The sequence below is a fragment of the Parus major genome, chromosome Z (assembly GCF_001522545.3).
Source record: "Parus major isolate Abel chromosome Z, Parus_major1.1, whole genome shotgun sequence".
Lineage (NCBI taxonomy): Eukaryota > Metazoa > Chordata > Aves > Passeriformes > Paridae > Parus > Parus major.
Genome location: NC_031799.1, coordinates 44,342,749 through 44,370,255, shown reverse-complemented (window position 1 = coordinate 44,370,255; position 27,507 = coordinate 44,342,749). Strand labels below are relative to the sequence as shown.

The following is a 27,507-nucleotide window of genomic DNA, read 5'->3' as shown; positions in this document are numbered from 1 at the left end:
CAGACAAGATCCACAGCCTTTCCTGCATCCACCAGGTGGGTCAGCTGCTCAGGAAAGGAGATCGGGTTGGTCAGGCAGGACCTGCCTCTCCTAAGTCCAAGCTGGCTGGGTCTGATCCCTGGGGCATCCTGTAGGTGCCATGTGTCCACACTCAAGATGACCTGTTCCATAATCTTGCCAGGCTGACAGGCCCCTAGTGTGCTGGATAATCCTTCCTGCTCTTCTTGTGGATGGGTGTCACACTGGCCAACCTCCAGTCGTCTGGGAGCTCCCCAGTGAGCCAGGACTGCTGGTAAATGATGGGGAGTTGCTTCACAAGCTCATCTGCCAGCTCCTTCATCACCCTGGGATGGATCCCATCTGGTCCCATGGATTTATGACCATTCCAGTGGCACAGCAGTTCTCTGACTGCCTCCTCCTCAATAACAGGGGGACCATTCTGCTCCCTGACACCATCTACCAGCCCAGGACAGTTGTCCTGAGGACAACTTGCCTTTCTGTTGAAAACGGAGGCAAAGAAGGTGTTAAGTACCTCTGCCTTTTCCTCATCTTTAGTTATTGAATTCCCTCCTGCATCTAATAGAAAATAGAGAATATCCTTGCCTCTCCTTTTGCCATTAATGTATTTATAAAAATATTTTTATTGTCCTTCAAAAAAGTGGCCATACTGAGTTCTAACTTTTGGGCTCTCTAAGTTTTTTCTTACTTGACCAGCAACTCTCTTAAACATTTCCTGAGGTACCTCACCCTCCTTCCAAAGGTGATACACCCTCTTCCTTAGTTCCTTCAGAGGTTTTTTGCTCACCCAGTTGGTTGTCTTCCTGATGGCTCATCTTTTGGCACACAGGGACAGCCTGCTCCTGTATGCCTTCAAGATTTCTGTTTTGAAGCATGCCCATCTGTGCTGGGCCCCTTTGTTTTTAAGGGCTGCTTCCCAGGGAACTCTCCAAATAAATCTCTTGAATAGGCTGGAGTCTGTCCTCTGGAGGTCCAGTGTGTAAGTTTTATTGATGCCCCTCCTTGCTTAACCAAATACTGAAAACTGTAATTTCATGATCACTGTGCCCCAGACAGCCTCCAATCACCTCATCTCCCACCAGCCCTTCTCTGTTTGCAAACAGCAGGTCTAGTATTGTCTCTCCCCCAGCAGGCTCCTCACCATCTGTGACAAGAAGCTGTCCTCCATGCACTCTAAGCTGCCTCTTCTCTGCTGTGTTGAGCTTCCAGCAGTTATCTGGCAGGTTAAAGTCACCTGCAAGAAAAGGACTAGTGATTGTGAAACATTTTCCAGCTGTTTATAGAATAATTCATTCCCCTCTTCGTCCTTGCTGGTGGTCTATAAAAACTCCCACCAGGACATTGGCTTGTTGGCCTTCCCCTTGATTCTTACCCATAGGCACTCAACCATATAACCATTAATCTCAAGTTCTGTGGCATCAAGAGCCCCTCTAACATACAGAGCCAACCTTCCACCTCTTCTCCCTCTCCTCTCTCTTCTGAAGAGCTTGTAGCATTGCAACACTACAGTTACGCGAGTCATCCCACCGCTTCTGTGATGGCAACAAAGTCATAACCTTCCTGCTGTACCATGGCTTCCAGCTCCTCTTGTTTGTTACCCATGCTGCGTGCGTTAGTGTACATGCACTTCAACGTGTACTGATTTCACCCCTGATTCTGGCTTACCACCCATAGGCTTGTTTCTGGAGAGCCTGTTTGCATCCCCTTCCCCCTCAGAGACTAGTTTAAAGCCCTCTAAACGAGTCCTGCTAACTCACAGGCTAGAATCCTCTTGTCCTTAATAGACATGTGGAGCCTGTCTGGCTTCAGCAGGTCAAGGTGCTGTAAAAGTTGCTCCATGATCAAAGAACCCAAAACTCTACTGATGGCACCAGCCCACTTGTTGATAATGAGAGTTCTCCTTTTACTTTCATCATTTGTCCCTGCCACTGGACTGAGCAGAACACCACCTGTGCTCCTGCCTCATTAACCACTCAACCCAGAATCCTGAAGTCCCTTTTAATTGCTCTAGTGCTCTTCTTTTCAATCTCATCACTGCCAGCCTCGAGTATCAGCAGTGGATAATAATCCGAGGGCTGAATCAGCCCAGGAAGTCTCTCAGTAATTTCCTGTACCTAAGCCTCAGGGAGGCACAGACCTCCCTGTGGGATGGGTCCGGTTGACATACGGGGCCCTCTGTTCCCCTCAGAAGGGAGTGACCTACTATGACTACCCTTAATTTCTTTTTAATGCTAGAGTAGCAATCCATCTGACAGATGAAGTGTAATTGGGAGGCTCTCTGAGCAGATTATCTTCTTCAATGTTACCTGGCTGACCCTCTGGATCCAGGGCCTCGTACCTATTCTGAAGTGGCACCTGGGTAGGTGACGGGTCAGAACAAACTTTTATTAGGTCTCCAAGTAGGGGGACCCATTTCCACTCTCCTTCATTTACTAGGTCTCCTCCTTCTGCCTGATTGTAGGAGGCACAGGAGTCCTCTGGCTCCTGGTGGGTTTCTTTCAGGGATGAAAGGATGAAACTCCATAGTATTTCCCTTTCACTTTCCCTAATACTCTTTAGTCTTTCGACTTCCCCTTAAGCTTGGCCACTGGATAGCAGAAATCATTCACCTGTTCACACAACAGGCAGGCATCTTCTGCATCATCCCCCAGTACTACTGACAGGTTCAAACACTCCTTAGAGGAAAGGGTCTGAACAGATGTGTCCTTGGGAGGTTCTGTTTGGGTTGGCACACTTTTACTAGGTATGGCTTTTGATCATTTGGAGACCATTGCTGGAAAAAAACCCAAAACCAATCATCCTGCAATATAAAATACAAACCTCACTAGCAGGAGGATGACTGCAACCCTGCCTGTGTGAACTGCCATGTCACTCCCTCAAACACATGTGGCATCCCTGTTCACAGTACTCCCTAGAGCCTTCTTTTAGTTGCACCTCTGATGGCAGGAGGAAGCCTCTCCCCACCCTTGAATGGCAGCAGAGACAAGGGAACCACCCACTCAGATGGCTTTGAGAGAAATCTGTGAGGAACGGGGAGAACAAGCACATCAGGGAGGAAAAGCATGGCTGAGGCTAATTGGTAAATGACAGCAACAAAGAGAAAAAGATAACAAGGGCAAAAGAGAAGGCTACTTAGGGGAGAAGTAAGGGTAGCAAGCAATGGGAAGAGATTGCAAGCAAAAGGGGTCGGGAAGGTATGAGCAAGAGGTTGCAAGCATGAGCAAGAGGGAAAGTGCACACATCAAAGTAGAAAAATGCGCCTAAGATGGAAAAGCACCCAAAGGAGAGGAAAGAATGACAGAGAGAAGTAAGAGTGGGAAGAGGGAAGCGCAAAAGAAAGTAACAGCACTCAAGAGAGGCAAAGCATGTGACAGAGGGACAAAGGACATATCAGATGCAATGTAAGAGAGGCAAAGAAAGTAAATAAGGACAATCATGTGAGAGAGTGAATGTGAAAGGGAAAACGTCTGAGACAGAGTAAAAGGAGGGTAAAAAGAGACACAGAGTGGGGAAATGGGAATATCAAATGAGGGACAGAGTGAGGTGGAAGGAAGAGAAGGAAAAATAAGCGAGATTGAAAGGTGAAAGTAAGAGAAAGAAGAAGAGAGAGGGATAGCATGAAAGAAGGTGGGGAAGCACAAGGGACAAAGTATGAGGGAGGAAAGGTACTAGCAGAAGAGAAAGGGATTGTGTAATAGAAAGCATGTTAGGAAGATGAAGAGAGAGGAATAAGAAAGGGCAAGAATGAAGTATATGCAAGGCTGAGAAACTAGGAAGAGATGCAAAGTTGCACATGACTGAAAAAAAGCACCTGAGAGTGGGAAAGCTAAGAAAGAAGAAAGTAGACAACTTTGTGAAAGTACGGGAAAGAGAGGGAAAATATGCCAGGGGAAAAAATTATACAGGTGAAAGGTAAGCCAGAGACATACTGAGAGCAAATGAGGGGAGTAATGAGAAAAAAATAAAAGGAAAATAAATCAAGCTGGAGAGAGAGAAGAGTGTAGGGGAGAATGGAAAGAGTGGGTGAAGAGGGGAAGCAAGACAGTAACAAGTAATGAGGATAGCAGGGCTTAACAAGTGGTCATGCAAGAAAGGGAGGAAAATCACAAAGCACAGGAAGCAAGAGCAAAAGGAAAACTGAAAGCAGGAGATAGGAAAATTGTGTAACAGGGAACATGAGGAAAGACTAGGAGTGCAAGACAGAGAAAGAAAATGCAAAAGAGTGAGAAGGAAACAAGAGAAAAAGAAACATACAAGAGAATCAAAGCATATGAGACAAAAAGGCAAAGCGTAAGAGACTGTTGAAGTGTGTGCAAGAAAGTCACAATACATCCAAGAGACACAGTGATAGTGGTGACATATGCTGTGCAGTAAAGGCAGGATAATGAACCAAAAAGAGGGGAAAGATAACAAAGATGAAAGATAGAAGATAGAACGATACGATAGAAGATAGAAAGACAACAAAGAAGAAAGATAACATGAGAGACTAAGAGTATTAATGCAGGCAATAAAGAACACGTTTCAGAAATAGAAAAGTATGCAAGGGATGGGGAAAACGTAAGACTGAGCAGTAGAGAAAAATAGGGAGAGGGAAAGTGAAGCAGAATTAGAAAGTGAAATGAAAGGAAAGATGAGGATGAGTGTGTTCAAGAGAGAAGACAAGTGAATGGAAGGGGTCAAGAGTAGGAAAGTGCATAGGGATATACACACATACACACCACAATGACACAGCATTCAGAAAGGCAGATAATGAGAGAAGTGAACCATCTATGAAGTCAAGTCAGGGAGAGGTACAGGAGAAGAGGGGGAAAAGTGAAAGGCAGAAAAAGCACAAGGAAAGGTGAGCTGGTTGGAATGTGTGCATGGAATAGATGAGACGAAACATACAAGACAGGGAGGAAGTGAGAAACCATGAGAAAATAAGCATGCTAGAGGAAGCCCTAGTGAGCACGTGCACATCAGGGAGATGCGGAAAACAAGACAGAGAAGAAAAGCACAATCAAGAGGGAAAGCTTACCGGAGAATGGGAAAGTATGCCTAATAGAATGGCAAAGCACATGCAAAAGAGAGAGAAAATGTGTCTGAGACAAATGGAAGGCTTAGGAGAGAGTAAGCAAGAAAGGGAGGAAGTGAGCAATTGAGAATGAAATAGTGAACAGAGGACAAACAAGAAACCAACAAGCATGAGAGTAAGAGTGCACACAAGAAATGTGCACACATAAGAAATGTGTGCATCTCAGTGATGGAGTGGCATGTGAGTCACAGGCAAAGTCAGTTAAGACAGAAAACCAAGCAAAACAAGGTGGGTTGGAAGGGCATGGGATGCAGGAAAGGGAATGAGAAAGATGAAAGGGAAAGAGAGAAAAAGGGAAATATGAGTGAGAGACAGCAACAGACAGTAAGGAATAGCACAAGAACAAGAAAGCAAAAGTGTAAAGGTGCAAGTAAAAGAAGAAAACTGGAAAAGCAGGAAGATGTTAGAGAAAGAGGAAAAACCTATCAGAGAGAACCTACCTCAGAAAGAAGGGGAATTTGGAGATAGAAGAGAGAAAAATACATAGGGAAAGTGAGAGCAAGAAAAAGAGAAGTCAATGGGATAACAGCAGGGAGGGAAAGTGAGGAACACAGAAAAAACAGAAAAGAAACATACAAGAGCATGAACATCCACAAGTACCTAAGAGAAAAGCAAACCAAGAGAGAAGCAACAAGTATGTGTGTGAGAGGGAATGTATGTGAGGGAAAGCAGATGTGTTTAAGGTCGTAGGAGAGGGGAGGGGTCTGTGATAGAGAAGCCTGATCAGAACAGAAGAGAAAGCACATCTACAAGGAGAAAGAGCTTTTTTTGGGAAGGGGGCAACCTGGCCAAGAAGGAGGCAAAGGTTGAGAGGTAAGAGGGAATTGACTGAAAAAAGCCCACTGCTAAGAAGGAAAACAGGGAGGGAGAGAGACAGGTGGAAGGCAGAGAGGAGTCCCAAGAAAGCCTAAGACAAACAGAGAAAGTAGAAGCTATACAAATAGAAGAAAAGTAAGAGTGAGACTGGGAGGTAATTTGTGAGGCGGGGAGGGAGAGAAAACACATCTAAGACAAAGGAAAAGCTCAAGAGACAGATGGATAGGGAAAGGAAGGCAGTGGGATGCCGAGAGCAAGAAATAGCAAGCAGTGAAGGGAAAGTAGAAGAAAGGGAATGAAACCATGAAAGAGAGGAAAAGCACATGCGAGAATGTGTCAAAAAGGTGGGGAAGCACATGAGGAATGGAGAAAGTGAAAGAGGCAAAGCAAGGGAGAATGTCAAAAGGCAAACATGGGAAAAAACACCATGCCAGAAGCGAAGTGAGTGAAAGGCAGAACATGTCTGGAAGACAAGAAAAGCTGCAGGGCAGGGACACAAATGAGAAAGGAAAAGCCCATCTCAGGAAGGCAGAAAGACAGGAGACAGAGAAGAGATGAAGGAAAAGAAGGGCAGAGGCCAAAGAAAGATAGATTGATGGGAAAGAGGGAGGGAACAAGAGATGCAGAGTGAAATGGAAAGTTCAGGAAGGAGAGGAATGGTTGGGGGTGTGATTAGGAAGGAGGGATAGGGAGCAGAAGAGAAAAGTACAGTGAGGCAGAGAGTGGGACAGCAAGTGACAGAAGAGGGGTAGTGAAAGACACGAAGCTGTACTGAGACAAAGTACAAGGAGAGAAAAACTGAAAGATAGAAATGCATGGGAGAGAAGAATATTAGACTCTATAGCAAGAGAGACTAGGAGAGTAAAATGCCTAAATCAACACATTGACTGCAAAGCACAAAACACAAAGCTGCAAACGTGTATGAGGGAGACAGAGTGGCAAAGCATGCACACAAGAGACAAACTGCACATGCATGCACATGTAAAACATGAGCACAAAACACTGAGGAGAGAGGCAGAAGGAAAGAGAAAAAAGGGAGAAAGGTAAAGCACATGTCACAAGAGACAAAGCACAAATGAGAGAACAGCAAAGCATGTGACAGGTAAAGCCCACAACATGCATGTAAAGATGACAACATGCAGAAGGAAATGAAAGAGGGTAAGTGTACAAGGGAGAGAAAATGCATGCATGAAGAAATACACAAGGGAGGGAAGCACATACAAGAGGCAAGGGTCAACTCACAAGAAATCAGTGACAGAATAAGAAAGGGAAGTTCAGAGCTACAAGAAAAAAAAGGCACATGAGAGAGGCACAGCACAATATTCAGGCGAAAGGCAAGAGAGGCAAAGCATGCAGGAGAAAGCAAGCATCAGACAGTAAGGAAAGAATGAGAGGGAACATTCACGCAAAAAGCATATAGAATCATTTTGGTTCGAAAAGACTCTTAAGATCTTTGAGTACACCCATGAACCCAGCATGGTCAACTCCACCCCTAAACCATGTCCCAGAGTGCCACATCTGCACATTAAATACCTCTAGGGATGGTGACTCCACTACTTCCCTGGGCAGCCTGTTCCAATGCTGGACAACCATTTCAGTAAGGAAACCTTTTCTTAACATCCAATCTAAACTTCCCCTGGCCCAGCTTGAGGCCGCTTCATTTTGTCCTATGACTTGCTGCTTGAGAGCAGAGATTGACCCCCAACTTGTTACAACTTTTTTTCTGGTGATTGTAGAAAGCCTCTTTTTCCAGGCTATCTAACCCCATTTTCGCTTCTTGTAGGACTTGTGCTCCAGACCCTTCACAAGCTCTACTGCCCCCTCTGGACATGCTCCAGCACCTCAATGTCCTTCCTGCAGTGAGGGGCCCAGAACTGGACACAGAACTCAAGAAGTGGCCTTACCAGGGCTGAGTACAGAGGGACAATCCCTGCCCTTGGTCTTGCTGACCACACTATTGCTGGCCAGGATGCCACTGGCCTTTGTGGCCACTCGATGGTTTGTGTTCAGCTGCTGCCAACCAGCACCCCCATGTCCTTTTCCACCAGGAACCTTTCCAGCAATTCTGCCTTCAGCCTGTAGGTTGTTGTGACCCAAGGGCAGGACCTGGCATTTGGCCTTACTGAGTATCATACCATTGGCCTTGGCCAATTGATCCAGCCTATCCAGATCCTTCTCCAGGGCCTTCCTATCCTCCAGCACATCAACACTTCTACCTAACTTGGTGTTAACTGCAAATTGACAGAGCATGACTTGATCCCCTTGTACAGATCACTGATGAAGATACAGATGAGGGGCAGGAAAAGCAAAGCAAATGAGAAAAAGGCAAAGCCTATCAGAGAGAGGGAAATACGGGTGCAGAGAGAAAGAGAGAAGTCTTACAGTGAGAGGGGGAAGAGATGTGGGAAGGGAGCAAGAGAGAATATGAAGAGGAACTAGTGGACATAATGACAGAAGGAAGAGAGGAGGGAAGGACTCAAGAAAGCTTGAAAGACAGATAGAAAATCCCCAAGAAAGAGGAAATGCAAATCTAAGCGGGAGGAAAAGCAGGTTCAACACAAGCCAAAAGTAGGGTATGGCTGGAGAAGCTCTACAGATTTAGAGGAAAAAGTATAGAGATGGAAAGGACAGAGAACAAGTGGGAAGAAGAAAGCAGAAGTGAGACACTGCAAGTTTAGGAGAGGCAGAGTGCTTGCAGGAAAGCGTGTCTGTCAAGAGACTGGAAAGCAAACAAAGAAGGTAAAAGACAAAGAGACAAAGGGAATGAGGGAGGGAGTGGAGTCCTATGGTAAAAGGCATGTGAAAGAAGGGTAGGAGAGAAGATGAGGACCCAGTTAAAAGGACAGAGAAGGAGAGTGCAAGCAATTTGGATTTGAAAGTATTTGAGTGCATGGGAGAGCTGGAAAATCTGTGAGACATGGGAAAAGCATGCAAGAAAAGAGAAAAGCTATGAAAGACAAAAGAAGACACAAAAAGGAAAAACAAGAGACATAAGGATGTACAAGACAAAGACACAAGAGACTGAACGCGGACAAGAAAGCAAGAGAAAAACAAAGAACATTCAAATGAGAGGGAAAGCATTTGCATGCATGCAAGAGGGAGAAAGTGCATGAGCAATGAGAGTTGCATGCATGAGGGAAGCATACAAGGGGAGAGCTGCAAAATGGGAACACACAAAAGAGGATAAAAGTGTGCCAGCCAGGGGAAAAGCATAAAGGGGAGGAAGCAGGCAAGACAGATGGAGAAAGGTATGTGAGAGAAGGGGAGAAATGTGCGAGAGAAGATGTAAAGAGGACATAAAGCAGGAAGAACACATATGTGAAAAGGAGCAAGCATGATAGGGAGATGGAAAAAGTGAGCATGAGAGAAGGGGAAAGGCCATAATGGGGAGTCAGGGAGCCATGAAGTGTGTGTGAGGACAAGCATGAGGAGGAAAGCTCATGCAGAAGCACAAAACAGGGAGAAGCATGCTTGCAAGGGGTCAGAACCGTGAGAGTGACAGGGGTAGACTGAGGAGGAGAGCATGAGTGTGGTGAAGCCCATGAGAGAAAGGTAAGCATAGTGAGGACAGGAAAAACATGCATGAGAGGCAGAAAGCCCATACACGTGGAAAATGGGAAAAGTCTACATGTAAAGGAGGTGGGAAACCCAAACATGAGGGGTGATGAAAGCACAGCCATGAGAGACAGGCAAAGTGCACAAGAAGGGCAAGTGTCTGACAGGGTAGGAAAGTAAGAGGGAGGAATAATTGAGGGGGTGGAGAGAAGACAGGTGTAGCACCAGACAGAGACAGAGAGAGACTGACACAATGAGAGAGGAACATGAACAGAGGTGGATGTTAAACCACATCCAGATGCCTCAGTTTGACTGGGACACCTCATATGCATAAATAAATATTTACTCTTGTAATTCTATGCTTTCCGTCTTGGTCTCCCTCCTCAGTCTGCATAGATGATGTCTTGATGCAAGAGTGAATTAGGGAGAGAGGTGATGCACATGCAAGTGAGAAAAAGTATGAGAAACAGGTTCAAAGTGTGCCCAAGAGAAAGAAAGACTGGAGTTGGGTGGTGTGATGGTGGCAAGGGGCTAAGAGAAGGATAGGGAAGATACCAAACAAGCTAAAGAAAGGGATACAGAGGAATGAGAGGAGAGACAGCAAGCAAAATACAATGAAGTGAATCAGAGACAGCAGGAAAGCATATAGGAAAATGAAACTTCATCTTATAGCAGCACCAAGCTTCACAGTCCTTCATCTACTATCAGTTGGGTTGACTAATCAAAGTTTTCTTACATGGCAGTATAGAAAAACCTAATCGCTTTCATATGAATTTACTAAAATGCGGAATGATGTGTTTTTGAAAATAACACACTGCACGACCACCTATTATCCTGCAACTTTGAGGAAAGTTAGCTTTCCTCTGTTAAGCTGAAGTAACCATAGCTCAGTAACAGTAGAAAGGACTGCCATAAGTTTATTTACAGACACAAAACTTAGCCAGCCTTTCATTATTATCTTTCAGCTTTTCAAGTCCTTTTAGAATCCTGCTAACAGTTTCTGACTAGACTGTCATTTTTCTCTGAGGATACTCTGCATGCTTACCATTGGAACACAGAAATTCCCCGAAGTTACTCATGTCCAACATGGTTAATACCGATTATCTTAATATATTCAATAAGCTTTGCATGTATTAACATTTAATGAACTCTTTTGTGCAAACAACATTGGGAAATCTAACCATACAGGATGACAGAAAAATACTGTCTCACAACACAGACGTTCCAAACAAAAATAAAGAACAAATACTGCACCCTTTTGTACAGCTAAGTGGTACTGCATATTCCACTAGTAGGTACTTGCAGGTATAAAGATGCAATAAGAACTGTCAACCTATGTGCTCTTGAGCAAATGTCACATGAAAACCAGAAGAGCAAGAGGAAGAAGACAATGTAAGCATAATAACTTCAAATCAGAGCTTGGGCAGAAATAAAAAATATTTTCAGAACCCTTTCAATTCAATATTACCCACAAAGAAAAAGTGATACCCCACTTAAATTAAAAAGTATAGCTGATGTTACTCCAAGTGGTCTCTACTTAAGACTGCAGTTCTTGAGAGATGATGAGAGATGATCTCATAGCAATCACAATAAATAGCATCAGGAAGACCATTTAAAAACCAAGTGAATAAGGCTCAATGATTTGAGCAGTAGCTAGCACAGTGGAGGAAAAGTTCTCAATTAGGGTCATCAGTCATTACTGGAAAGCAACCTTCATGTTGGATAGGCTACATCTATTGAAAATTAGATCACCAAATCTATTCAGATGCTTACTTTTATCTAAAGAAAGCAACAATAACCTAACCTACCCCAAATCTGGTTAGATTCTGCACACACAACTTTCCCTAATATTTACATAGAAAGTGCTTCAACTCCTAAAACTGATCCACAGAGCAAAAGGATGGTATTTATTTTGGAAATGGCTTTGAAGAAACTTTTTATTTGTTTATAACAGAGGCAACCCTACTTTGCTGGATCACTTTCCAACTAGAAAATACTTTTCAATACTGAGAGTCATGGTTGCCTGGAAGAAGTCTCACAGGAAAAGTCAAGGTCTCGACAACATGAAAAAGAAATGAATGAAGGGGTATGCATCACAGAGCCAACATCAACAAAGTCCAAGAGAAATCTTCAGCCATCTCTACAATGACAGCATCTCAGGAAAAACCTAACCCCAGCCCAGTTTCAGCCAACCACTTCCATATTTCCATGCATATCAACAAACAAGTAGATGACCTCTGTATTTCTTTTTATTTATTTAGATAATGAGACTGGTGGCAGTACAACAGATAAGTATCACATGAGAAAGCAGCAGCATATACTCTCAGATGCCAACATTTTTTTCAGCCTTAGTTAACCTAAGAGAGGTTCCCTCTAAGACAGAAGTTAAACAGAAGAATTAAAAGAGTTAAACAAGAATTAAAAACTACATGTATAAAATATTGAAGGGTTCAGTAGAAAATGTTTGGATTGTCATTTGTCTTTAAGGAGGACTCCACTTCCTACCTAGGACTCAAAAAAGGGTATATTGAAACACTCACTGCATGCCCTGCTCATGTCAGAAAGAAAACTGATTAATGCATTAACATGGGTAGTGAACAGGGAACTCAATCAGTCAAACACATAAGGCTGAAGATGGCAAAAGCTGACATTAACTGTTGAAATTCCTAGCACACCTTCCCAATTCTGTTTAGATCAGCATTATAAAAGAATTCAGAGCAAAATTTAAGTTTTCTGTGCCACAGTTCTAAATTAACAAAGTCAAGACATAACAGTAAAGTTATGCAACTATTAACAACCTCCTGTTGGGCATACACCCATTTTCATTATCTGAAAGCCATTTGCCAACATGAAAGCACATTACAACTTTTGAGATCTGAGGAACAAAAACTAATAGGCACGCAGGCTTCTAGTGCTAGGAAACTCCCACCAGCTCACCCTGACACCTAACCAACTAAACCAACTAAAACACATATTTCAATGTGCTGGTAATCTGAAAACCATCACGATGCCTAAGTGAAGAGTGGTAATTACACAACACTGTGAACATCACCCACATGACAATTTTGTTTGGGTAGGAGCTTAGAAACTGAATCCATCTGGAGTGTACTGCACAGTGAGGCCATATAATATAGGTCAAATTATCCAACAACATGGCCCTTTTCCAGTTGTAAGGATCCAAAACCTCAAAGTTCTAATTCAGATCAGAGCAATAGAGTGGTTACTGTAAAAACTACCTTCTACATGAACCAGGTGCTCGCAAGAATTTATGCAAGTCACACATAGAACACTTGGTTAAGTTCAGGCATCAGTTTAATCAGTACTCCCCATCTCAAAAATAGTTTCAAGAGTTATTGCACAGTTTCCATGGAGACCGAACCTAAAGAGTTCTTTCTATTTCTGTCTGTGAAAATCCCTTCACATTTATGCTGCCAAGTTTCTCAGGAGAACCTGAAGGATTAAAAGTGGCAGTAATATCCATGTTAGTGTCTATCACATGCCACTTAATTATTTTAGAAACACATTTACCTTTCCATATGAGGAGAATATCTTATAGTTTCACAAGTTTCTTCAGATGAAAGCAAATTATTTAAGGACCTCCAACTGCACTTCCACAGCAAATGTACTATCTGAAAACCTCCATACCTTCTATTCTACCTTATTATACCAGCAAAATACGCATGGGCTACATGTATCTAATGCACTTTCATCTCACAAGTAGGCTCTTAATGTCTCTCATCAGATCTCCACAGACAAAATGATGCAGTCCAGGCTACGAAAAGTGGACGTTCAGGTGAACTGAAAAACTATTGAGATGCTGCAGAAATTCCATCTGAAGGCCAGTCACCAGTGATCAACCACAGGATATCGCACAGGGGCCAGTACTGCTCAGTATCTTCACTAATGAACTAGGTGATGGGACAGTGCCCCCTCAGCAAGTCTGTGCACAATACAGAACTGGGAGGGATAGTCTGTGCAGGAGCTGGGTCTGCTACTAATCAGGGGCATCTTGACAGGCTGGAGAAACAAGACCTTTAACAAAGGAAGATGCCAAATTCTGCACCACACACCAGAACAGGCTTGGGCCTGATCATCTGGAAAGCAGCTAGGTATAGAAGCACATACAGCATTCCTGCTGGACAACAAGCTGAGCAAGCATGAGCAAGCAATGTTCCCATGAACCAACTCAGGGATGTAATGTGAAAAGTGGAGCCAGCAGGACAAAGGAGGTGATCTTCCCTCTCTGTTGAGCATCTGTGAGATCACATCTGAGGTTCTGGATCCGGTTTTGGGGTGCCCAATGCAAGACAGACATGGATGTACTGGAGCGAACGCACTGAAAGCTCACAAAGATGTCTCAGGGACTGGAGCATCTGACAAATTGAGAAGCTGAGAAAGCCGGGACTGTTTAACCTTGCATAGAGAAAGTCTGGCAGGGTTCTCACCAATGTTCATAAATGTCTCATGGGCAGAAGAAGATGTACTCGGACTCTTTTCCATTGATGTTCACCAAAAAGATGAATGATATTCAACAAATTCCCCTAAAACACCAGTGAACAATTGTTTAACTCCAAGTACTGCCATATGCTGGAACAGGTTGGTCAAGAAGACTCTGGAGTATTTCTGCTTGCTCTGACTGACCCTCCTTTGTGAAGGAGGGCTGGACTCCAGGCTCAAGTATTCTGTGGCTTCATAAATGCAAAGTGCCAGAAGAGGGAAGGGTATGTATGTGTACTTGCCCCTAGGCAGTGACACCCAATGCAGTGCAGCTTTAAAGAATTTCAGCAAGAAGCTCTGGTAAACCAACCCAACTGATGCAGCTGTAGATTACATAGGCTCTGCTAAGTGACTTAAATTAACAAAGACAGTCCTGGAGTAAGGCTTTCCTATCCAGGCCGATCTCCTCAGATGCAACAGCTCTTAAGACTGCAGAATGCAAAGCTTTTTGCTAAGAATGACACTGCTGAGTGGTTCTGGGCACATCTTCATTTTGCTCTCAGGACCACATCAAAAAATAGGGGTTTGCATTCCACTGACCAAGGCACATTGCTATAAAGCAGTTAATAAGAAGCTTTTATAAAGAATATCTAGCACTTTTTAAAAAATAAGTTCAGTCTCCCATACACTTAAGAAAACACATGTAGCAGCTGACCCCCTGCCTTCTGCATTTTCAGCTTTGGTTCCAAGGAGTAATAAGCAAGTAATAAGAATCATTTGGACAGCAATGGCAATGCACAAGAGTAAAATAGAAAGCATGTAGACCAAATTCTGAGTAGATTAACATACCAATTTAAGCAAATCCCAGCAGTTAGAGATTTCAGTCCATACTTAAGTACTGTTTCATTGAGGTAACAGCCTTACCAGTTGACTTAAATGAACCTTAAAATGGCTATAGACACAAACTGCTTGATGGAATCTACTTACATAAGTGATGTGGGTGTTACAGGCCATAGCTACCCACTTGAGAGCAGGTTAAGCCAGCACTGTACCTGGCAACACTACTAGCTGAGATTAAATCTGCAAAAATTCAACCAGGAAAACATCAGAACAACAACCAACACTACTGTAGAGGCATATTATTTGAAGCAATATAAAACAAGTACAGATACTCAAACATTTTGTCACCGTAAGTTTTTTGTTATTTTGTTAGAAGAGCTTTCCAAAAACATGCTGTATGTTATCACATTCTCTTCACTGTATATTAGTGTTCATCACAGTCTGCACTCTAGGTTTTAAACAACAATAAAACTGCAGTTCTTTAAATTACAGGAGCTCATTTTTTATCTCCTCCTTCCCCAGACAATGCCAACAAGGCAGCGTTCTCTACTCTGCTTGGCTCAAACTCAAGCAAAAAGTGTCAGTTCCAAAGCACCTACAGTGTAATTAAGAATGGAGAGTGGGACCACAAGAAATAAACCCTAAAATAGCAGAAACATGGATGTGAACAGTTAAATGGCACAGCACTATTTCAAACAAATCACAGCAGAGGTATAAAGGAATACCAGGACATTCATGGAATGCAAGCAATACCCAGATTAATGGGTCACACATTTACCAGAAGACAAGTGGCAATACTTTTTATATGTATATGTTCACTATTTTCTTAAATAGAACTGAAAGAATGGAGAAAACTTGAGGAATTTGGATACTGGAAAAATGCATCAAGAAAAGCAGTAGCTAAAGGTGAACTGTGGAGCATTAGAAACAGAGTTCAAACTCAGTTTGGTGTCAAGTCAGCAGGTAGCACAGAAAATTCGAGAAAGGGCTTTCTGAGATTACACAAATCAAGATACCAATAATCAGTGTGCTCCACATACAACTCCTCCTGAAGCAAAAAAAAATACCAGAATTAACAGAGAAAAGCCTGGCTTTCATATGTATTATACTCAAACACCAGTACTTAGACCCTATCAATCTATTTAAGACCTAAGACAACTTCAGGGTAGCTGGCCTCAGACTAAAAGGTAAGGTTCTACAGTGAGTCTCAATTTACAGTAAGGAGTGCATGGGTACATCAGTACAATAGCCAGTACTGGTCTGCATAAATCCACAGCAACCAAGTAGAGACTGCTAGACATCTTTACAGAGCCATGTAGCAGACAGGCAAATCAGAGAACAAAGGTGAAGCACTGTGAATACCTGCTAAAGAAGCCTGCTAATCCAGAACAATGGACACAGTGACCGTGCAGGAATTTAGTCTGCTAGAACAGACTGCCTCAAAAACCTCCACTGCTCTGTGCAGCTTGGTCACCTGGTGATCCCATCTCCTTACACCTTTAATGAACATAACCAAGCCAACACAAGTACCTAGTGAAGACATAGCCTAAAACAAAGAAGCAAAAGAAGTAGCCAGAAAGCTAAAAGCTTTCAAGAAAGAAAGAAAACAAAAATCACTGACAGGGTGAGACCAGATGACACTGTATAGATAAAAGGGAATCAGAAGTTTACAGAGGTTGACAATGCATATGGCAAAAAACTGTGATAAACTAAATACTGTCTAAGATCCCACCTGCCAAGCTTACTGCAATATTTTTTAATCCCTAAAAAAAAGAGGTAGATTAAGATTCCACAGATAACAGAAAAAAGACTCTGAGATGGTAAGAATTTAGTCACTGTCAAATGTTAATTCTGTGCAAATACATCAAGTTTTGGCATTTGTGTATTGATGTGATATGATGTGGAATTCATAACTCCCCTATTTTAATATATTGTATTGCTCAGTTTAAATACCCTGAATGATAAGTTAAAACCAATTTTAGAGCGTCCAATTGGATTTTATATGCACACTCCTGAATTACATTAGCATTTTACAACTGTTTTCTTAAAATTCCAGTGCATTAATTTATTTTATTTTAACTCACACCACACAAGATACCCAGAGAAGTACAAATATTTTAGCTACAAATGACTGCAATAACCAGTAATATACAATAATATTCGTATGTTTTATTTGTAAAACCTTGCATGTCCCTTTGTCAAAGAATGAAATTCAAAGAATATCATGTTAGTTAAGTTTGAATTTTATTCTAATACTTTAAAAAACCCTTCTCATGTCTCTAACTCAAAAGGTTTCAAGAAAAATGTTTTTAGGCAGAACGTGCAGTCATAAAAAAATAAAATTTTAAGTAATTTAGCACAGCAAACTGAGAACTCATTAAGAAAAAATATTAGTAAAACATACATGTATATTCCCAGAGCAAAGTTTCTGCAGATAAAATGGAAGTGGAAGAGTTAGGTGATACAAACTTATGCTGAAAAAAGTAACATGCATTTTTTTTAGTACAAAACTACTAACTTTCAGGGGAAAAGATTATGTGAACAAAAATTTTTTTGCAAAGATATACACTTTACGGACGGTATTTATATCTGCAGTGCGGAGCATTACGTTAGTTCAAAAACTTATTACCTGCTAACTTCAGAACTCAAGTAGCACAGCAGATGGATGGCCCAAAGGAAAGGTCCTGCATATGTTGCAAATGCTGTGAGGAAAATAGCTGGTATCTCCACATAGCTGTCTAGTCCCACAAAACCTGCTGAAATGTCCACAGTAGCAATGCCATTTGAATTCCCCTGAAAATAGGGATAAAATAGTAAATATCCAAATACCTCCAAAGACACACTTAGAATACATTAGTATAATATTAATTATTGCACCCATTAAGGACTTACTCTTTAAATTGCTTTACAGTACAGCCATATTCTTTACATCTGAATTTCAATAAAACAGCTTACACAACACGTGCTTTTAATTAGAATTTACAGATTAACAAAGACATAAACAGCATGCTATATTGTTAGTCTTATTTTGTCTGCAAATTAACATGCCTAGCGTTTAATATGTTACATTTAAAAAAAAAAAAAAGTAAACAGCTACAGTTTCTGATTTCAGACATATTAATGAAAAATTCACATTTTTCATCAGACAAGGTTGAAACACAAGATTTTAGGTCTGCTGCCTAAAATTACACCAGGAAATAAATATTTCTTGCCCTTAGAGACAGTGGGATTCTAATGTAGGGCTGAAATGGAACACTACATTGCCCACCTGCCTGCCTCATGGCACAAGTTCCTGCATGTAAACAGATTAAGATAGGCAAATTTAGAGAGGTTTTTCCTTTCCAAATCGTTATACAACATAAGACTGCATTGGAACAGACCAGAGTTCAGTCTAGATAGCCTGAATCATCAATAAAAGGCTTTTAAATCTACCAAGAGAAAAACAGAAGGAACATACAGCAATTAAAGTATCAAGAGCTGTCAAAGTCTGGTATATTTTACCTGGTTTTCTTTTCCAGTGACCAGGACCACTGAATAATAAGGAACAATGTAAAACTGAAGGAAGTGTTTTCTACTGAAAATCCGAAAGTACTTAACTTTACCCAAACATCCAGAGTAACAACACACCCTATGATTAAGGCAGAATATTTCTTACATTAACAGGTCACAGATAGGTTTCCTCAGACTAGTGAGAAAGTTCTCAAATATTCTTGCTGTACCTTGAGAAACTGATCTGTTTCTACAGCACTGATATTCTAACAGCCATCCAAACCTCTTTTTCCACTCACAGAATCCCAGAACAACACTAATGTAAGGACTGTCACCACCAGTAGCCTTAGACTCAACCCTAGCAGAGCATATGGGGAGTGGTGGCTCCCTATTTCCCTCAAACCTGACCTTGGCTCCCCTTAGTGACTGCAGTCCTCTTGAACTGAAAGTTACCCCAGCAAGGAAGTGCTATCATCAAACACACGTTTCTGTCACAAAGCCCAGAGCACACAGGGAAGCACAAAAGATAGGCAGCTTTTTTAGGTACATAACTAACTAGGCACCAGCAAAAAAACCTCTTCCTGAGGCAGTTCTAAAATCTAAGAGAAAAAAGGCATCTGTGTTGAGGGAACTATTTAGAGCTCATTATAAGCAGCCACCATCCCCATCAATCCCACCAAAAAGATATCTCCAGAATGTAAAGGGAGCCTGAAGGGGACTGTATGGTATGGATTTTACCAAGATACCATACAGTAGAAAAATCTTGAATTATGACTGTTAGTCTTCCTCGTTCTGACTTTCATCATGCTCCACTGTAGTAAATCACTGCAGTAGCATAATCAATTATTGTTACACATTTAATGTAATGTCCAGCAATGCCAGGAGCAAAGCACAGCACAACTAATAATAAGCAGCTAAAAATAAAAGCATGTCTGTGTCCTAGAACCAGTAATATGAGACTGGAAAAGAAAGCTGGATAAGACCAATCCTCAGGTTTAAGAGATATAGACTGAGGTCATGGCAAGAGCAGAAAGGGAAGAAGGGAAGTGTAGCACTTTGAGCACTAAGCAGGGTGTTGCTTCTCAACAAGCTAGAGTTTGACAGGAACTGGTAGGGAGGGAACCTGCTCTCTTTTCCTCCAGTCCCTGTACACAGCAGCAAGTCTGCTGCCCACCCCATCTACTTATTTTTCCTTCCCCTTCTCCTCTGCATGATGCATATAGAGTAGAAAAGCTGAGACATCAGGAGATCCTTCCTGCTCTTGTCTTGAGGGACTGAAAGGCCTCTTTACACTGTTGAATCCACATGCACAGGTTGATCTTGACCACCTTGGGGCAACTCCCCATATCACTGTATGTGAGAAAAAGAAAGAATAAATGCAGCACTGCAGTGCATGTCACTGGTCCTGAAGAACCGGTGCAGGAAAAAAGATGAACTTCCCTATGGAAGATAGGGGAAGTAAGGAACCTGGAGGAAGGAACAGGTTCCCCTTCTCCTCAGCTCCCCAACTCCTTTCCCCAAAGGGCTCACTCAACCTGTCTTTGACTTTGCTTAAAGTGACACAGCTGTAGAACAAGGATGCACGTATTTGGATCCACATACAACTCCAATCACACTCTGAAGTGTCCAAATGTCTTGCTCCTACCCTGAATCCGCTGTGCCTCACGGAAACTGCTGCCACTGTTACTACTGGAAGATCCCTGGTGAGTAGTAAGCATTTTTTTCCTCACATTAGGTATTTTTCTCCATGACAAATTAATGTATTTACACTAAATTTTGTTAGCTATAAATTCTAATACTCCACACAATAGGTAACAGTTCAGAGTGCCTCCTTTTATTTTAAATTATCACCCTAGTATTTCAGAAAAGGTTGCCAGAAAGATTCTGCTGCCTCCAGACAGACCTTGGAGCTTTCAAGACCCTTCACCAATTCGTTTGACCTCACAGGTGATGCTGATCTGAAAATGGGACTGAACTGTGAGCCTGCTGAAGTCTTTTCCAATGTAAATTATCCTACATTGCTTTGAAATCATAACAAAAAAAAAGTCACTTTAAAATGCCACTCAGTCCATCTCTTTACCTAAAGGCGAGACAAATTAGGTATAAATGATTCTAAAAATGTACAAACCTATTCTGGTTTCCTCCAGTGATACAAACCACCAGAAACTGGAACTGTATGTTCTTTCTCCCATTCCACAGATATACTACTGCTCTAAGCATGGCAACAAAACCCCACAAGGCTAATAAATAAATACATGGAATTTTTGTTCATTTATGAGCTTTCATGCAAAGAAACAAAAATATTTTTAGCAATATTTACTACAAAGTAAGTTTTTTAGGAGCTAGATTATTAAAGAGAAACAACCAAGTTATTTATTTCTATTCTTACTGCATTTTAAGGAAAAATAATAAAAATGAAGACACAACATATTTTTGGGAAATGACTGCAAAATTATGAGACGTGGGCAACTCAGGGCTTAGGAGAAAACAATCAATTATTCAAGCTCATTGAAAAATTTAACAAGATATTCTCAAGCTTGCAATAATATCCTGATAAGTAAGTAGTATTCTGACTAAATGTATTAATTTCATCTATTTTTGACAATACTGGAGTGTCTTAAACTTTGCTTTACCTCATTAATTCACACAAAGTGATAAATAAAGTGAAGACCTTAATTACTAAAAGAAGACTAGAAAACAAATTGGGTTTACCCAGCTCCACATAAATAACACAGCACTTTATCCAGACAATCTCTAAAAATCTCCAAGCATGAAGACTGCACAACTTGTATGAGCAACCTTTTCCTCTGCTTACTATTCACAAAAAACATGCTAAAATGCTGGAAAAATGACATTACACATAGTCTTCCCATTTAATTTACAACTGTTTAACAAATTTTCCATTTAGATCCAAATTGCCAGAGAGCAGAAGGGGACAGCTGGGAAATGGAAAAGGAAGGTAAGCTGGGAAATGGGTGTGAAAACAAGGCAGGTGAGAGCAGTAAGTCAGCACTCTTCAGTGGCACGCCCAGGTCAGGGCTGGATGCAGAGACAGTGATCAGGGCTAGATGCAGTCCAGGGACTGCAAGTCTGTGGTGACAAGGCAAATCCAAAATTAGGCCAGAAAGCCCAACCACCAGGTCCAGGACAGGATCAAGAAAGTACAAGACAAGCACACATATAGCTACTTACACAGCTGGGATACAACAAAGGCAGTAAAGCATCAGATAAAAACAGAACCAGAATGGAAAGAAGGGCCAGGCCCCTTCCTCTGCTTTTCTCCCATCAGCTCCTCTGTCAATCAAGGACATGACCTTGAAGTCTGCTAAGTGAACTGCTAATTGAGACAGGAGATGCACTCAGGGCTCTGACACAGAAGAAGTGTAGAATGCAAAACTAAGTGTAAGATCAAGGCATTTGTTTTAAATCCACCCATATTTATTTTTTTTCCTACTGACATTCAAAATCAAAAAATTAGCTTCCAAACCCAAGCACTTTGTTTTTTTATCCCATGTGCACCAACTATAGCAACTGATTAATGAGAAGCAGTACCCGTTCCTGTCAGCTTAGCTTATTTGGTACACTTAAGATTTTCACAGATCTACTTCCATAAAGTCTTGAAGGACCCTACAATACTTTTTGAAAGAACAGTGCCTCATTCATTAAATATGCTACCCTGAAAAAGGCTATTTTTACTAGGATATTCAAAAGGCCATCACTTACAATCCACACTCAGCAAGACAGAGTTACTGCTTTAGTCATTATGTACCATATTGTCTACCAAGACTTAATAAAGGCTCAGCAACATAGGCAAGTCTGATTTAGTTCATAATCACACCAAGACATGTGCAAAAAAGTAGTTCTCCAAACCTCTCTCCTATTTCCAGATGGATGCATTCCATATTTCATTTATATTTCTCTTCTGCTGCCTCATTTAGCTAGGACAGTTTAAATTTAGTATCCAATGTGATCTACATCACCAAAAATTTCAGTGGTTTTCGACTTTTGTATTTCAAACCCTAAGCCTGCTGGGTTTTTTGTATGCTACATTAGATCTTTATGCCTGTCTAGAAATTAAAACCCTAATATCACTCTGAACTCAGGCAGTTTCATAGTGACAGCTCTAGTGACCACAAAACTTAGAGAAACAAAGTCAAGGAAGACATTTTAATCTATGCCAGCAGTACACATCACACCCAATAATACAGTTGTGCTCCTTTCACATCTCTCCCCTAGAATTCTAGCACAGGTATTGCTTGCTCCTGAGACAGTAAAAAAGTGACTGTTACCAAGAGCAAGTTGAACAGAGGTCAGTAGTGAAAGTGACAATTTGAAGGACTCCTCCAGCAGAAACAGCCCAGCTGTACTTCTTTAATGTTTATTCAGTATCTGAGAACAAACCATACATGCTCTGTCTGAAACACAACCTGTCCTAAGTCAGTCAAAATGTAAGAACTCGGCACTGATGGTCACCAACAGGACAGGTAACTGCTAAACCTGGGACAACTGAACTGTAATCAATAAGAACAGTGTCACTTCATTAGGAGGCACAGAAGTAAGGCGGGGATCTGAAAGTTGTCAAGCAAAGACCTTCCTGCTTTTCCCACAAGGTAAATGTGAAAAAGATCAAATGGCTTATTCAAACAATTAAAACCAGCTACTAATCTGGTATGGGTACATCCAGAGTTCCAACTTGCATCACTTCCTTAAGGAAGAGCTGGAAAACGTACACAACCATGCAGAATCATCTACGGCTTCACATGAGTCACCTGCCTATGGTACTCTCAAGATACATAAAGATGTAAAGCTTGAGTGCCTGTATTTGTCAAAGGATGTGTGAATAAACAGGGAAAACTGCACTGTCTTTAGAAGAGACTGAAACACACCCGAAGGGGAGCGGTTACCTCCATGTGTCTGGGAGAGGGGTGTCCCGGGGCATGGGATAGATTTTTTTTTTTTCCAAATCAGGTACACAAAATGGCATAAATACTGGTGAAAGTTCACCTGTTTTATATCTGATATGGATCTCGCATCTACAGTTCACTGACTGACAATTAATTACCAATATATAGTTGTCAGTTAATTATGTGTCCATAATAAACCAAAGAAACATTTCAGTCCCAATTTTAAGCTATACAAACTGAACACTTTTCACTTGGTGACAAGTCATTCACACTCTAGACAGAGCTCAAAGGAAATGAAAGATGATATTTAAATACATTAAAAAAAAAAAAAAGTAATGAAGAATTCAGTTTTGTATGTTGCTAGCTTTTTGATTTTCCCAGATAATGCAGATCAGAATGCCACACTGAGAAAAACAACATAAAAGAGGCATGAAATTACGTATAATTTCTGAAAGAAGATCCTTCCATTCTTGGAAATATGGACTCAGATTGGAAAAGCTATTCTCAGAATAAACTGAGAGAAATTTAAAAATTGAAGAGAGAGCATTTAATAGATTTTGAGGCACCTCTGTAGCCTCTGTAACTGACGACCTACCAGCTTGACCATTCTACTTCTCTATGCTAATATTCTGCATATCAAATAACTGCTTTCAATTGTGAAATGCAAAAAAAAAAAGAAGTCCCTCTTACCCTCATATGATTCAATTTCCTTCTTTCCATACCTTCAGAACATTTTTTTATCAGAGAATAAAAGGACAAGCTGACATCTAAAGATGGGTATCTTAGTCAAACTCTTAATCTCCATCCTAAAAATGCATCTAGTATAAATGTACTTACAACATTTTTAAAAGAGAACCAAACATTTGTTCTCTAACGAGTGGGGGAGGACAGAATGGAAAAGAAAATTCCATCTGTCTTGACCCTTAAAAGCTCTTTTTTCACTAACAGAACTGATTTCTCTATTTCTGCAACATTTCTAAGATATTCTGATAGAAAAACAAAAAGAGAAATATAAAGAGACAATAGAGCAAATCCTTTCTGTTCTATTACAATTCATTTGTAATTTTAATCAGTCTTGGGCATCATGAATAGGCACACACATTCATTTTTGTGGCCAGACACACAAAAAAATCCTAGAAGACTGCAAGCATGTTCTTCTGAAATTTATATATTTTAAAGGGTCCTGTGCTAAAACAACTTAATGCCTAAAAAATTTTGCTAAGCCATTGCTAATTCAAAATAATCTTTTCAAATATGGAGCTTTGGAACCTGTGATGGGATATAAAAAGGCAGCTTCATATCTGGGTGCTGCTCTATTTCATACAAAGCAGCATGGGAAACAACGCGGCGGAAAAAAGCTTTGCTGTGCTTCTAACAGAAGTTTTGATAAGTAATTATCACCCAGATCAGATCATTTTACAGATTTTGCAAGTGATGGGAGATGCATAAAAACCCCACCTAGAAATCTGGCTCATAACAAAGCAATGGAGACTTTCTCATTTATGAGAATTGGATGCTGTGACTCAGCAAGATGTCTATGTTAGAAATTCCCTTGTCAGAACTAATTTTTCAAATATCTTAAAGCTTGCTGAAAATCATACTGGAAGTTATTATTTGCAAAGGAAACACTTCTAGAAGAAATGTCAAAATTGCCAGCAAAGTGATGGGGCCGAGGCAGTTGCTCTGAAACTGCAGGATATCCAAAAACACAATTTGCAGTCAAGTAAAATGGAAATCACTACTTCCAGTCTTCTAAAAATAAAAAAAAATCTCAATGGCAAGGATAGTTGAAACTATAAAACATTCATCATGAAAAAGAGCAGTCTTTCCCGTAACACCAATTTAAGACCACTAGAAAGCTGAAAGATATGTTACCTATATGAAATATAACAGATCCTGTTTTCTTCTATTGTCTTGTATAAATATATTTTTATATATTTTAGTTTAGGAAAAAAAACCTTTGACACAGCACAGTCAAATGGAAAGATGTGTCAAGCTCTTGATAGCTCTAACAGCTTATTTCTAGAAGATGTTTATAGCTGCTTCAAAGTTGATGTAAATTCTTCCACAAAAGTGAGTCCCAAATTTTTGGCATCATTCAGAGCAAAAAAGACACAACATGTAACTGCCATATTACACTTCCAAAACAAAACTATTACTTTAAGAAGCTTTTTTCTTTTCCATCATGCTGTACTGGCAGAAGATGCATGAAGATATATTTGTCTAAGGCACTTTTACCTCACATACACTTTTAAGCATCTCCTCAGGCAAACAAATGGATGCAGTCCAGGCTAGGAAACTGGACACTATTGTGGACTGGACTCACAGGACTGTCAGCAGCAGCTTGAGGTCCATTAGTGATCAGGCACAAGGATTGACACTGGGGCTGATACTGTTTAACATCTTTACCAATGTCCTTGGCAGTAGGACAGAGTTCCCTTAGGAAGTATGCACACAATACAAACTGGGAGAACGGTAGATTACAGCAGGTGGGTCTGGTGCTGTCAGAGGTGCTTCGACAGGCTGGGAGAATGAAATTACAAAAAATTCAGCAAGTGCACCAAAGGGAAATGTCAAATCCAGCACCTGCGGAGGAATAAAACCCTGACTTTAGTCACACTTGGAACTAACCATATGGAAAGCAGCTTGGAAGAGATCAGCCAGCCATTGTCTTTTTTGTGCAAAGACAGCAGCATCCAGGACTTCCTTAAGGGAGAGCCTCACTAGCTGTTCAAGGGATATCTCCATTCTCTCTAATAAGCAGTGGTGAGATCCACATTTGGGTGCCTGGGTCCAGTTCCAGGCTTGACACCACAATAAAGCCATGGGTGTTCCAGAAAAAGTCTACCGAGGCACCACAGATGATGGTGGGAACAAAGCATGTGTCATACAAGCAACTCCCTGGGTCTTTTTACTCTCAAGAGGAGAAAGCTCAGCAGGGATCCTAACAATGTGTATAAATACCTGATGAAGGGAAGTACAGAAAATGCAACCAGACTGTGACTTTCTCGGTCACCCGATAGTGACTAGCAAAGGGATGAAAAGCAATACACAGAAACAGAAATACAAGAAGTTCTGATTAAAATCAGAAAAAGATTCTTTTACTAGTTAGGATGGTCAATCCCAGAGAGCTTGCAGTCTTCACCCTTTTGGGTATTTGAAATAGAGAATGGACACAGTTCAGACCAACCTGGTCTGCTGTTTCATGGGGTCAGCTTGGACTAAATGATCTCCAGAGGCATCTTCCAGCTTCAACTCACCTGTAATTTCATGGTTCTGTGAAATTCTCAGCCAAGTGTACCAAGAATTCAGCATCACTGAAAACATTTATAAACCATTTGCTGCTTTATGAAAAAATCGGAACCATTCTTTATTATTCTCTTTTCCACAACCAGAATTTTCTTGCCACCCTCCCCACCATTAAGTTTCTGGCAGCTGTTTTTGTCTAGCACCTCAGTATAGAGATGGCTCTGTCTTCAGCATTTTGCCAGCTGCACTAAGGGGTGCTCTCAGAAGGCTGTAATCAAAGCTGACTGCCTGAACAGTAACATTCAAAACATGTAAAAGCCACTCAACCAAGACACGATATGCCCTCTGAACAGGAAAAGTAGGTAGGAACGGATGAATCATGATGACCTTACCTGCATCAGCAATGCCCTATCTGGACATAGACTACTCTCAATCAAGCCAACCCTCAATTTGCAGTTACAGTACCTTAAGCTCAACCTGAGTTTTAACACTCCCAGCCATGCCACAGAAGTAAAGTCAACAGAGGTCCCACATTGAAATTTTGTAAACCCCACCTCTTAAACTTGATTTCCAAGTTAACAAATGCCCTCTTTAGACAGCCTGCTACACTAAGATTGCAACACTACTAGAAGTAAAAAGATCCTCTCCAGCTCCAATGCAAAGAGAAGTTTTTGTGGAATTGCAACGTTATTGCAATGCAGAGAACTAGGTTACCAAAGTTAGTTAGGCTCCTAAGGAAAGAAGGTATCAACTGACATAATAAAAAGGGAAATTAGTTCTTGTTCTCATAAGCGATATTACATGCCACAGCATTTTCCTTCAGTGTTAAACAGTATATATACCTGTTGTAACCCTCAAGAACCAGTGACAAAAGCCTTTTACTGGTATTAATCAACTCAGATGACATTTTAAAATTACCACCTGAAAAGTACTTACAAGGCCCATTAACAGACCAAAATCATCCTGGTATAGATCTCTGATCCTTGAAATACTTTTGGAGATCTACACTGAGTATTAAACACTAAGATATGCATCTGTCCTTGATTCTGAAAACAAAACATTAATAAAACATTTAGAAACTAAATCCTTCTGAGAACTCAGTGAACTCTTCCACTGTAATATTTA

At 41.0% G+C, this 27,507-nt stretch overlaps 1 protein-coding gene across 4 annotated transcripts in view; it reads right to left on the bottom strand.

The window, feature by feature from the left end:
* The window catches only part of PIGG (phosphatidylinositol glycan anchor biosynthesis class G), an 87,064-nt gene that overhangs the window by 15,469 nt on the left and 44,088 nt on the right, over positions 1-27,507 (bottom strand). For 3 of the 4 annotated variants that reach the window (XM_015653257.3, XM_033520304.1, XM_019005283.2), the window contains one exon: positions 17,370-17,533. In XM_015653257.3, coding sequence (XP_015508743.1) covers positions 17,370-17,533 — 164 coding nt within the window. Of the gene's footprint in view, positions 1-17,369; positions 17,534-27,507 lie in introns of those variants that run through there. The other variant, XM_033520301.1, reaches the window with a different exon arrangement.